We start from the raw sequence: 13,857 nt of genomic DNA on the forward strand, positions 1-13,857 counted from the left end.
GTGCCATGAAGTCCCGTTCACTCTTTTCATGGAAACGTATGATGTTTTGAATATAGTTTCTTGAGAGATGCAATACAATTGTGTATGATTGTTCTAGATGAAGATGAAGAACGCAGAAAACGTGAGGAAGACGAAGATGAAGAAAATGAAGACGGTGAGCAAAACTACTTCCTACTTCCATATTCACCTGGTTCATTCCTTTTCCTCCAGTTCCCACATGCCACAAAAAGTCAACTAGTGAAAGACAAGATATAAAGATTGTTGTCATAACACACTGTATACTAGTAAATATAACCAAGGCCAATTCAGTTCCTTGATTTAAACGCATGGTGTTTTGGATGGATCTTGTCCAGATTTGAAATACAATGTTCTTCCAATATGTTTAGAAGATGAAGAAGGTGAGGAAGACGAAGACGATGAGGAAGACGAAGAAGATGAGGAGGACGAAGATGATGAAGAAGGTTAGAAATGCTACCACATTCTCACAGACAAGAGTAATTGTTATTGTGTTTCTTTTGAATAATCAGTACTCTCACACCACAGACATTCAACTGGTGGAAAAAAGACTATGATGTATTTTGTCCTTTGACACTGTAGGCTTGCACATATCTGGATGGCAATTTGACACTGTAGGCTTGCACATATCTGGATGGCAAGTTCTGGCCCTTGCTTTAAAAGACAGGTTTATGGATGCAACTTCTGTAGAGTGGCAATACACATTCTCCATCAGTATCATTTGCCACATTCAAGAGTAATTCAAGAAGTGAAAGGAAGCATACTACCCATATTGACATGAAACAAGACTGAACGCATGCAGTGCCATGAAGTCCCGTTCACTCTTTTCATGGAAACGTATGATGTTTTGAATATAGTTTCTTGAGAGATGCAATACAATTGTGTATGATTGTTCTAGATGAAGATGAAGAACGCAGAAAACGTGAGGAAGACGAAGATGAAGAAAATGAAGACGGTGAGCAAAACTACTTCCTACTTCCATATTCACCTGGTTCATTCCCTTTTCCTCCAGTTCCCACATGCCACAAAAAGTCAACTAGTGAAAGACAAGATATAAAGATTGTTGTCATAACACACTGTATACTAGTAAATATAACCAAGGCCAATTCAGTTCCTTGATTTAAACGCATGGTGTTTTGGATGGATCTTGTCCAGATTTGAAATACAATGTTCTTCCAATATGTTTAGAAGATGAAGAAGGTGAGGAAGACGAAGACGATGAGGAAGACGAAGAAGATGAGGAGGACGAAGATGATGAAGAAGGTTAGAAATGCTACCACATTCTCACAGACAAGAGTAATTGTTATTGTGTTTCTTTTGAATAATCAGTACTCGCACACCACAGACATTCAACTGGTGGAAGAAAGACTATGATGTATTTTGTCCTTTGACACTGTAGGCTTGCACATATCTGGATGGCAAGTTCTGGCCCCTTGCTTTAAAAGACAGGTTTATGGATGCAACTTCTGTAGAGTGGCAATACACATTCTCCATTAGTATCATTTGCCACATTCAAGAGTAATTCAAGAAGTGAAAGGAAGCATACTACCCATATTGACATGAAACAAGACTGAACGCATGCAGTGCCATGAAGTCCCGTTCACTCTTTTCATGGAAACGTATGATGTTTTGAATATAGTTTCTTGAGAGATGCAATACAATTGTGTATGATTGTTCTAGATGAAGATGAAGAACGCAGAAAACGTGAGGAAGACGAAGATGAAGAAAATGAAGACGGTGAGCAAAACTACTTCCTACTTCCATATTCACCTGGTTCATTCCCTTTTCCTCCAGTTCCCACATGCCACAAAAAGTCAACTAGTGAAAGACAAGATATAAAGATTGTTGTCATAACACACTGTATACTAGTAAATATAACCAAGGCCAATTCAGTTCCTTCATTTAAACGCATGGTGTTTTGGATGGATCTTGTCCAGATTTGAAATACAATGTTCTTCCAATATGTTTAGAAGATGAAGAAGGTGAGGAAGACGAAGACGATGAGGAAGACGAAGAAGATGAGGAGGACGAAGATGATGAAGAAGGTTAGAAATGCTACCACATTCTCACAGACAAGAGTAATTGTTATTGTGTTTCTTTTGAATAATCAGTACTCGCACACCACAGACATTCAACTGGTGGAAGAAAGACTATGATGTATTTTGTCCTTTGACACTGTAGGCTTGCACATATCTGGATGGCAAGTTCTGGCCCTTGCTTTAAAAGACAGGTTTATAGATGCAACTTCTGTAGAGTGGCAATACACATTCTCCATTAGTATCATTTGCCACATTCAAGAGTAATTCAAGAAGTGAAAGGAAGCATGCTACCCATACTGACATGAAACAAGACTGAACGCATGCAGTGCCATGAAGTCCCGTTCACTCTTTTCATGGAAACGTATGATGTTTTGAATATAGTTTCTTGAGAGATGCAATACAATTGTGTATGATTGTTCTAGATGAAGGTGAAGAAAGCAGAAAACGTGAGGAAGACGAAGATGAAGAAAATGAAGACGGTTAGCAAAACTACTTCCTACTTCCATATTCACCTGGTTCATTCCCTTTTCCTCCAGTTCCCACATGCCACAAAAAGTCAACTAGTGAAAGACAAGATATAAAGATTGTTGTCATAACACACTGTATACTAGTAAATATAACCAAGGCCAATTCAGCTCCTTGATTTAAACGCATGGTGTTTTGGATGGATCTTGTCCAGATTTGAAATACAATGTTCTTCCAATATGTTTAGAAGATGAAGAAGATGAGGAAGACGAAGACGATGAGGAAGACGAAGAAGATGAGGAGGACGAAGAAGATGAGGAGGAAGAAGGTTAGAAATGCTACCACATTCTCACAGACAAGAGTATTTGTTATTGTGTTTCTTTTGAATAATCAGTACTCGCACACCACAGACTTTCAACTAATGAAATATGTCATGTTTGTTTGTAACAGCACCTTCATAGTTGTTTCATTCTTTCAGATCAAGACGAAGAGCGCAGAAGACGTTAAGAATAAGGAGATGGCGAAGAATGAATGTAAATCAGAAGCTTTGTAATCAGAAGATTATAACTAAGAATAAATTAATGATTGTTCCTGTCAAATGTTATGCATCATATTTATCACACTGAGCAACATCCGTATTACAGTGCTTGACACTACCCGGCTTGACCCTTATTAAGGATATTCAATTTATTTTTAGTGAGGATTGAGTGTGTGTGGTGTAACATAATTGTCAAATCATCTATCAAACCTGCTACATACTCTCATTTATTATTTATCTGTCATATTAATATAATAGCACTTCAATAAAGTGATGATTTGACAATCAAAACGTCCGGATCTTTGATGATCGAAATGTTTGGCATATTTCTATAATTTAGTTTACAAATTAGAGATGGTATAAGCAAAACGTATGCTCCTTAAAGCAGTCTAACCTCCTGATTTTCTTGTAAATGTATCCATGGTACCTATGAAAAAAAATTTGGTCATGGTCATTTTTACGATAAGCTACTTGATACTATCTAGCCGAAACGGTCGACAAAAGGGCAGTAGGGAAAATAATGTGGTTCAGGTACTATCATACTTGCACACACTAACAGTTAATCCGTTTGGTTTTATGTCAGCTTCATGTGATAGGAAAACTCTGCACGTATAAGCCATGCATGTGTACCATTTTGTTTGTTCGATCTGCGCAGTTGGGATAAAATGACATGTATCAACCAAGTCAGCGAGCATGGCAACCCGATCCCATTGGTCGCCTCTGACGTTGATTGTTTTGTAACGACGCCCTCAGCAATATTCCAGCTATATGGCGGCGGTCTGTAAATATTCGAGTCTAGACCAGACAATCCAGTGAAGAACAGCATGAGTAACGATCTACGCAATTGGGATACGATGACATGTGTCTGACAACCGGATCCCGTTATGGCCTCTTGCGACATGCATGGGTTGCTTGAGACCAATTCTAACCTGGACTTCACGGGTATCAACATTATCAGGACATGCGATAATGTAGATCGTTTTCACGTAGCATTATTTGTGTCCATGCAGTGGAACAGAGGGCAGCGTCAGGCATTTTGTTCGTGATTTTAGCTGGGGTAAAAAGGGTGAATAAACGAGTCACAGATATCCACTAGAACATCCAATAAACTGTCCGTGAAAATTCGATATATATGTCTACTTGTAAATTACACGCTTGAAACACTGCTTTTATCAGACTGGACTGTGCTGACATTTTCAGAAGACGCATTAAGACCTCTCTAAGTGGAATATTGGAAGTCAAATTGGAGCTCGCTGTTCGCTGCACATGCCAAATTGGCGCTTTATCAGGTATGAGAGAGCCTTATTGCATTGATAAAGCGCTAACATGGCCTTTCACTTTGATAATGATACATATTTAGTCGTTTACAGTATTAGAACGGGAAACTTTTTGACAGCATCATGAAATCACTGACTTCCGCTCTTGTTACTTTTTTTCTATCTCTCGGTTGCTGTGTACATGTGGATGGTACTGAAACTGTTTTGTTTATTCCTTTTTAAATTGCATAAACTTGGAACGTAAGATATGTTATATGTGGGATTACATCTTCACAGTAAAGCTTAGATTCTATTACTTTGGGGAGATTGAGTTCCAACCTGTATTTGAGCCCACGCTCTCAGAAACTGAATGATATTTGAATAATTACACTCATCTCCGATATATCTCCGTGCATTTGTAAACGTATCTAAAGACGTAGTCTGTCTCACAGTCCCTGAACCACATTAATTTCCTACTGCCAAGCCCTATCTGTGGTGCTAAAGCCCTAAATAAAGCAAGTCTAGATTTCCTCAGGCTCTGAATCTCTGGTCTCACTTTTCAATATAAATTGGCTTGTTTGTTACTATCAAAATTATATATATTCAGTGACTAAGCCTTAGTCTACTAAAGACGCAAAGCTCGCTGACTTGTCTACATTACCTCAGTCAGGTTTTTTCATTTAAATATTTACACAAGGTTATGTAGTATCCATTTACCTTCAAGTACAATGACACTACTCTGAACGTCCGTGTTAGAATGGATCTTCATCAACTCATGCTTGTCGCAAAGGAGTGAGTATGGTTTTAAGCCGCTTTTAGCAATATTCCAGCAATATCACCGCGGGAGACACCAGAAATGGGATTCACACATTGTTCAAATGTGGGGTATCGAACCCAGGTCTTCAGCGTGACGAGCGGACGCTGTAACCATTAGGCTACCCCACTGTCCCTTACCGTAAAAGACTCGCTGACTTCGCCTGGTTACTCTCCTCATACTAGTTTAAGCTGAAGTAGCGTTAGTATTAACAAAACAAGGCTAATCCTATACCGTGACATGATATCGTTAACCTCGGAAGATACCAATGAGCTGCCACTGCTACCGGTTGTTGGTTTGGTTGCACACCACGATAAGTATATTGGCATGTTATACAAACGACATATGTAACATACATCGGAAGCCTTGACCTTCACTTTGTATACTTATACCGTAAATTATCTAGCTCAGGTATTTTGTGTTAACCTTAAGGAACATTCATAATATTTGATCATTAGCGGCGTGTGATTCCATATCGAGCCTTTGGCGATTAAAATGTCATTTCAAACAAATGTTTCCTCGGCCCTTATGCAACGTTGCGAATGAGGCTGAAATATAATGTGAAGTAGCAGAGAGACAGAATCATCAGTCAGTTGCTTCCACTACTTATTGTCCAATGAACATGTGTGATCTGCCATGTACAACTTGACTTTTGCATTCGGGGTGGTGGATTTGCCTAGTGGTTAAAGCGTTCGCTCGTCATGCGGAAGACCCGGGTTCGATTCCCCTCATGGATACAATGTCACATGGGTACAATATGGGAAGCCCATTTCTGGTGTCCCCCGCCGTGATATTGCTAGAATATTGCTAAATGCGGAGTAAAACTTATTCACTCACTCACTATTTTGCGTTAATAGAAGTATAAACCGGTGTGAAGTCGCATAAATCCGCCAATCAATTGAAGTCAGATCTTCAAAGTAAATATTTCAACATTAACTTCACAGCGACTTGTTTAATCATTAAAACAGAAACTGTGGGCAGTACTTTGAAACAAATGACATAGTTCAGTTCGGTGATACAAGCAGTGCCCCTTCGATTTCCTAGCCAGTCGGGAGAAACAATGTTTCGTCGATTTGTAGAAACAAAACCTCGAAAAACTTTAGCCAATCAAAAGCCACAGAATCACCTGCAATATGTTTATTCACAATGATAATAATTGTGTGTTAAATCAGAGTCAGAGAAGTACGTAAGTATAACCCTAATCATGAACAGCTTTTGGCAGCTTTTTAGCTTTAAGCAATATTCCGGCAATATTCCAGCAATATTCCAGCAATATTCCAGCAATATCGGACAACACACATTGAACCCATGTAGGGAATCCGCACCTTCGGTGTGACGAGCAAATGCTTTATCCACAAGGCTGCCCAACCACTCCTGCATTCGTTTGAGGGTTGTGCGTTACGTTAACTGTTTCGTTAGCCTTGAAACAAATAGTGCCGGACTAAATGTCAGATGAACTAATTGTTAAAGAAATGCTGGGGGTAGGTGCTTGGACATCAAATCTGTACTTTCCTTGTAAATGAAACTGAACGGAATGCAGATTTATACAAGGAAACAGAGGCTCTGTGTTTAAACACCATTCGTTTGACTGATCTGACTGAGTATGGGTTTACGCCGTTTTTAGTAATATTCCAGCAATATCACGCGGGGGACACCAGAAATGTGCTTCACAAATTGTACCAATGTGGGGAATCGAACCCGGGCCTTCGGCGTGAGGAGCGAACGCTTTAACCACTAGGCTAACCAACCGCCCCATTCGTTTGAAGGTGGTACGTTAGTTTGAGCGCAATTACCAAATGTGAACATGGGGACGCATTCCATTTTGTTTTTAAGAAGCGCTGCCGGATAAAATGAAGCGTACCTCCTTGTTTAAAGGTGAGTGAGCACGTGACAATCAAATAACAGTTATTCGACGGTAATGAACTTGATACGGATAAAATTTGGACCTTGCGTATCCAGTGATGCATCAACTGTTCTCATCAAACTGTAATATTTCGAAAACGATAGTAACGTTTATTTCATATCAAATTGTACAGTGAACATTTTATCTCGCCCGCCCGCCAGTTAATTCACTTTTCACGGTATTATTTTCATCATACCTGGATTATAGCTATACAGTATAATCATCCTCTTGTAGTTGTACCGCCATATCCTGAATTAACCAGGGTAGTTAATCTCTAATCGGCTGAGAACAATAACCTGGACCATTTCGCTCACAAGGTTCGTTTCGCAAGTGGCATCCCCATCAGTCCTATTTCTAACGTGTAAAAAAAGCATTTATCTGTCTAATTTGATTAGAGGGTTGTTTTAGTGTGAATCGGACTAAGAATGGAGCAACAGTAGCAAATGAGACCTGGGTAGTTATCAAAATATAGTCTCGGTAATTACTTTGGTCTTTGTTTTATTGATGAAACCTTCCAGTCGCAATTCCCGTTATTCTGATAATTTGTTTCTTTGTTGTGGCTCCGTGCTGTAGTAAGATGTAAGGTGTAAGACAGTAAGATGTACCCCACCCCTGGGCTGTTCCAGACACTAAGGTGTATCCTCCCCCCGGGTGTTCCAGACAGTAACGTGTACCCTTCCCCCGGGCTGTTCCAGTGTTCCAGACACTAAGGTGTATCCTTCCCCCGGGTGTTCCAGTGAGTAACGTGTACCCTTCCCCCGGGCTGTTCCAGTGAGTAACGTGTACCCCTCCCCCGGGCTGTTCCAGACACTAAGGTGTATCCTTGCCCCGGGTGTTCCAGTGAGTAACGTGTACCCCTCCCCCGGGCTGTTCCAGACACTAAGGTGTATCCTTCCCCCGGGTGTTCCAGTGAGTAACGTGTACCCTTCCCCCGGGCTGTTCAAGACACTAAGGTGTATCCTTCCCCCGGGCTGTTCCAGACACTAAGGTGTATCCTTGCCCCGGGTGTTCCAGTGAGTAACGTGTACCCTTCCCCGGGCTGTTCAAGACACTAACGTGGTGTAGACCTAAGGTGTATCCTTCCCCGGGCTGTTCCAGACACTAAGGTGTATCCTTCCCCCGGGCTGTTCCAGACACTAAGGTGTATCCTTGCCCCGGGTGTTCCAGTGAGTAACGTGTACCCTTCCCCCGGGCTGTTCCAATGAGTAACGTGTACCCCTCCCCCGGGCTGTTCCAGACACTAAGGTGTATCCTTCCCCCGGGCTGTTCCAGACACTAAGGTGTATCCTTCCCCCGGGTGTTCCAGTGAGTAACGTGTACCCTTCCCCGGGCTGTTCCAATGAGTAACGTGTACCCCTCCCCCGGGCTGTTCCAGACACTAAGGTGTATCCTTCCCCCGGGCTGTTCCAGACACTAAGGTGTATCCTTGCCCCGGGTGTTCCAGTGAGTAACGTGTACACCTCCCCCGGGCTGTTCCAGACACTAAGGTGTATCCTTCCCCCGGGTGTTCCAGACACTAAGGTGTACCCTTACCCCGGGCTCTTTGTTTCTTTGTTGTGGCTCCGTGCTGTAGTAAGATGTAAGATGTAAGACAGTAGGATGTACCCCACCCCTGGGCTGTTCCAGACAGTAACGTGTATCCCACCCCCGGGCTGTTCGAGACAGTAACGTGTACCCTTCCCCCGGGCTCTTTGTTTCTTTGTTGTGGCTCCGTACTGTAGTAAGATGTAAGATGTAAGACAGTAGGATGTACCCCACCCCCCGGGCTGTTCCAGACAGTAACGTGTACCCCACCCCCGGGCTGTTCCAGACACTAAGGTGTACCCTTCCCCCGGGCTCTTTGTTTCTTTGTTGTGGCTCCGTGCTGTAGTAAGATGTAAGATGTAATACAGTAACGTGTACCCCACCCCTGGGCTGTTCCAGACAGTAACGTGTACCCTTCCCCCGGGCTGTTCCAGACACTAAGGTGTACCCTTCCCCCGGGCTCTTTGTTTCTTTGTTGTGGCTCCGTGCTGTAGTAAGATGTAAGATGTAAGACAGTAAGATGTACCCCCCCTGGGCTGTTCCAGACAGTAACGTGTACCCCTCCCCCGGGCTGTTCCAGACACTAAGGTGTATCCTTCCCCCGGGCTGTTCCAGACACTAAGGTGTATCCTTGCCCCGGGTGTTCCAGTGAGTAACGTGTACACCTCCCCCGGGCTGTTCCAGACACTAAGGTGTATCCTTCCCCCGGGTGTTCCAGACACTAAGGTGTACCCTTACCCCGGGCTCTTTGTTTCTTTGTTGTGGCTCCGTGCTGTAGTAAGATGTAAGATGTAAGACAGTAGGATGTACCCCACCCCTGGGCTGTTCCAGACAGTAACGTGTATCCCACCCCCGGGCTGTTCGAGACAGTAACGTGTACCCTTCCCCCGGGCTCTTTGTTTCTTTGTTGTGGCTCCGTGCTGTAGTAAGATGTAAGATGTAAGACAGTAGGATGTACCCCATCCCCCGGGCTGTTCCAGACAGTAACGTGTACCCCACCCCCGGGCTGTTCCACACAGTATCGTGTACCCCTCCCCCGGGCTGTTCCAGACACTAAGGTGTACCCTTCCCCCGGGCTCTTTGTTTCTTTGTTGTGGCTCCGTGCTGTAGTAAGATGTAAGATGTAATACAGTAACGTGTACCCCACCCCTGGGCTGTTCCAGACAGTAACGTGTACCCTTCCCCCGGGCTGTTCCAGACACTAAGGTGTACCCTTCCCCCGGGCTCTTTGTTTCTTTGTTGTGGCTCCGTGCTGTAGTAAGATGTAAGATGTAAGACAGTAAGATGTACCCCCCCTGGGCTGTTCCAGACAGTAACGTGTACCCTTCCCCCGGGCTGTTCCAGACACTAAAGTGTACCCTTCCCCCGGGCTCTTTGTTTCTTTGTTGTGGCTCCGTGCTGTAGTAAGATGTAAGATGTAAGACAGTAAGATGTACCCCACCCCTGGGCTGTTCCAGACAGTAACGTGTACCCTTCCCCCGGGCTGTTCCAGACACTAAGGTGTACCCTTCCCCCGGGCTCTTTGTTTCTTTGTTGTGGCTCCGTGCTGTAGTAAGATGTAAGATGTAAGACACTAAGGTGTACCCTTCCCCCGGGCTCTTTGTTTCTTTGTTGTTCCAGACACTAAGATGTACCCTTCCCCCGGGCTGTTCCAGACAGTAACGTGTACCCTTCCCCCGGGCTGTTCCAGACACTAAGGTGTACCCTTCCCCCGGGCTCTTTGTTTCTTTGTTGTGGCTCCGTGATGTAGTAAGATGTAAGATGTAAGACAGTAAGATGTACCCCTCCCCCGGGCTGTTCGTGACAGTAACGTGTACCCCTCCCCCGGGCTGTTCCAGACAGTAACGTGTACCCCTCCCCTGCTCACAGACTTCATACTAGTTCAACCGCTGAACAACCGCCACGTCTGTGTGTCAAAGCTGAACACAGCGTCTTGTAAAGACATCCTGTACCCAACATGCATCCTTGTGACCACATGACCTTAAAACCTGTCACAATCCATGACATATATGTTTCTCGGTTTGTGAACTGGTGCATCCTGTTACATTCATGATTAATGTGAGGTGCGCTGCAAAGGCCAGGCAAGAGGGGTATTATCTACTGCGCCATCCTACATTAAATGTATGTCAAGATATTTACCCATACAAATCAATGATAAATAACACATCGGATATATGTACACGTGTAGTACATGCAATATTCTATCTGTCATAGGGAAGTACATGATATGTGACATCTGTTCTACTAGCAGCACCTTAACCGTTATACGTGTTATGCTTAAGGCACATGAACTGTTATACGTGTTATGCTTAAAGCACATCAACTGTTATAATTGTTATGCTTAAGGCACACGAACTGTTATAAGTGTTATGCTTAAGGCACACGAACTGTTATACGTGTTATGCTTAAAGCACATGAACTGTTATACGTGTTATGCTTAAGGCACACGAACTGTTATACGTGTTATGCTTAAGGCACACGAACTGTTATAAGTGTTATGCTTAATAGCACACGAACTGTTAAATGTGTTATGCTCAAGGCACACGAACTGTTATACGTGTTATGCTAAAGGTGAGGTGAAATTGGGTTTAACGTCGTGCTTGAGAATATTTCGCTCATATGACGGCGTGCATGCGTGTGTATGTGTATGTGCGGCTGCTTGTACTAGCCCAGACTTAAGCTGGTTTTATGGTGCTAGCCCACTGAGATACATGAAGCATGAATACCCCACTCAGACACATTATACTGACTCCGAGCGGACCAGTCCTTATTGTACCGATTAATGCCGAGCGCCAGGCAGGGACCAACAAGTACCATATTTTAACGTCTTTTGGTATGACGCAGTCGGGATCGAACCGCGACCTTCCGCTGTCCGGGCGGACGCTCTAACCACTACACCACGGAGGCTGTCTTATGCTTAAGGTACACGAACTATAATACTTGTTATGTTTCAGCCACATGTACTGTTATATCTGAAGACTATGGATCTTTCTGAATGCACAGTCTTTTGTAAGCCATAGTGTATATTCACATAGACATAATGGAGCCATTCTGATAGACCAGGATCTGATCACGTTTTTCTCCCTTTGTTATGTAGCCACCAACGAATTCCGGTTACATACAATGGGAAAAGCACTGAATGATATGAGAGACATTCAAATGTGTCAAATGTGAGTTTCTTTGAAAATGTTTGAAAGAGATACTTTCACGCTGGTGTCGATATTTCAAGAAACAAAGTTTACATTTCACTAGTTCCTATTCATGCTGGCTTTACGGCACTGGGTCTATGTCTGAATAGATCACACGCACTTTATTGATGTCAATATGAGGCGAAAAAATAGATCCGGTTTGATTTAGGAAATTGTTTGGACTTCAATTTCTTTCGTAAGGTGACATGTCTGGCTGACGCAGACTGTGAATAGGCATTTGTGTTGTCAGGATGGCAGAACAGAAGGGGAGTGGCTGCAACAAAGGTACAAAAATGTAATTAGAATTATCTAACTACTGAAGAGTACCCGACATAACGTGGTGTTTTACAAAACAGGATATTGAGGAACAGAATCAAAAACGAAAAGATGTACGTTTCAGTCTTTTTATTTGCCTTCATACCATAAATTAATCATGTAAATGTGTTAGGATGCATCTGATTCATGTCATTCAAGTATACCCAGGTGTCAGAACGACAAATATTTTACGGCACTCCCGTTCGCATCCCGGTGGGATGAGATTGATGACTGGTGAACGTGTTTGGCATGTGTGGTGTTTTCACGTAGGGTTTCCCGGAAACCAGTAAGAATTGTACCAACTTCATGTATACCTAGGTAATCTGTATAATGACAGTTGTCAGCTTGTCCCTGTAACATTAGTGGAAGGCCCTTACATATGTATGATGAGTATATTCGAAAACATATCTGAAGATCGTTTGTGCAATTAATATAATAATCTTAAAGGGGTTTACAGCAAAGGTTTGAGACATTTATTGGGAATTGCACGTTACACCGATATTATCGATTCTGATTCCCTGACCCGTGAAGATCCGGGTTAGAATAAGTCTTCAGTAAACCATGCTTGTCGTAAGAGGCGATTAACGGGATCAGGTGGTCATGCTCACTAACTTGGTTGACACATGTTACCGTATTCCAAATGCGTATATCATGCTCATGTTGTTGATCACTGGATTGTTTGGTGCACACAGATTATCTACAGACCGCCGCCATATAGCTGGAATATTGCTGAGTGCGGCGTAAAACAACAAACAAACAAACAAACCAAATCTGATTCACTGAATGATGTGCGAACGTTTAAATATGTCGAATGAAACCGAGAGTCTTTAAAATATGTTTGAAAGTGCTTCCCTGACATTGGTGTCCTATTTCTATAGAACCTTAATAACTGATACTTCCAAAGATTTTCACTTTTTGTGTAATGCTGTACAAGGTTAGAATTCATTGCTGGTCGTAAGAGGCGACAAGATGGTATCCTGTTGCCGGGGTCTGTGGTTACGTGGCTGACTGGTGGGGTGTAGTCCTTAAAGGCAGGAGGGTAACGACAAAGAATAACGATTAAGATAATTCCATTGTCCGGAAAGGTACATACATCCAACAGCGGTGAAAGTTGTCAGTGGATACCAGTTGCGACAGCAGGTGTTCGCGAAAAATGGTAGGAATAAAACAGGAATAGAATTTGGCATGGGATATATTGAGTTTTACTGGTGTTTATCATAGATGATATAAGAGAAACTATTATATATATTGTTTCTCTTATATTATCTATCACACAAACAATTAGACACCTTTAGACTTTATTTGAGGTTACAAAACAAACGGATATAGCTTAGTAAAGCGTATGATCACAAGAATAGAATTAATCATGATGATAATATTAAGTTGCCGTGCTCCGCCATTTACAAACAAGATATATTAATAATGTATGATAGATCCATGTTTATTTACTGACAACGTTACTGTGTTAATGCCTCTGCCATGTGACCACCCTTACAATGACGCTCTGCTCAGGCGAGTGTCTCTTTGACCAAATGTTCTTCGCCTCAAACAAACTGATCAAAATACTTCCTAAGCGACATTATCCCCTTAAAGTGCTATCATACCTCACCTCCTACAGACACATTTCTAAGAGTTCTAAAGATATCCCTTTCAACGGACTTCAACTGGCAATATGTTGAACAAAAACCTTCATTCTACATGGTTCCCTTCAAATCTTCCAATAGAGAACAATGGGTTTTCTTTGATTCCAATTCCAAGGTATATATTATGTAGTGATTGAACACCTTGTGCATCATGGTC

At 42.6% G+C, this 13,857-nt stretch overlaps 1 protein-coding gene across 1 annotated transcript; it reads left to right on the plus strand.

Moving 5' to 3' along the window:
* The first annotated feature begins 979 nt into the window (after nt 1-979).
* On the plus strand, nt 980-3,072 carry LOC124287970. The gene is made up of 6 exons (XM_046724474.1): nt 980-1,278; nt 1,696-1,752; nt 1,995-1,997; nt 2,477-2,533; nt 2,767-2,847; nt 2,998-3,072. Exons 1-6 carry the CDS (start codon nt 1,207-1,209, stop codon nt 3,070-3,072), a joined length of 345 nt encoding a protein of 114 aa, XP_046580430.1. The 5' UTR covers nt 980-1,206.
* Nucleotides 3,073-13,857: the final 10,785 nt, after the last annotated feature.

Source organism: Haliotis rubra, unplaced genomic scaffold (assembly GCF_003918875.1).
Source record: "Haliotis rubra isolate DU_JTF1 unplaced genomic scaffold, ASM391887v1 Scf41, whole genome shotgun sequence".
In the NCBI taxonomy this organism is placed as follows: domain Eukaryota; kingdom Metazoa; phylum Mollusca; class Gastropoda; order Lepetellida; family Haliotidae; genus Haliotis; species Haliotis rubra.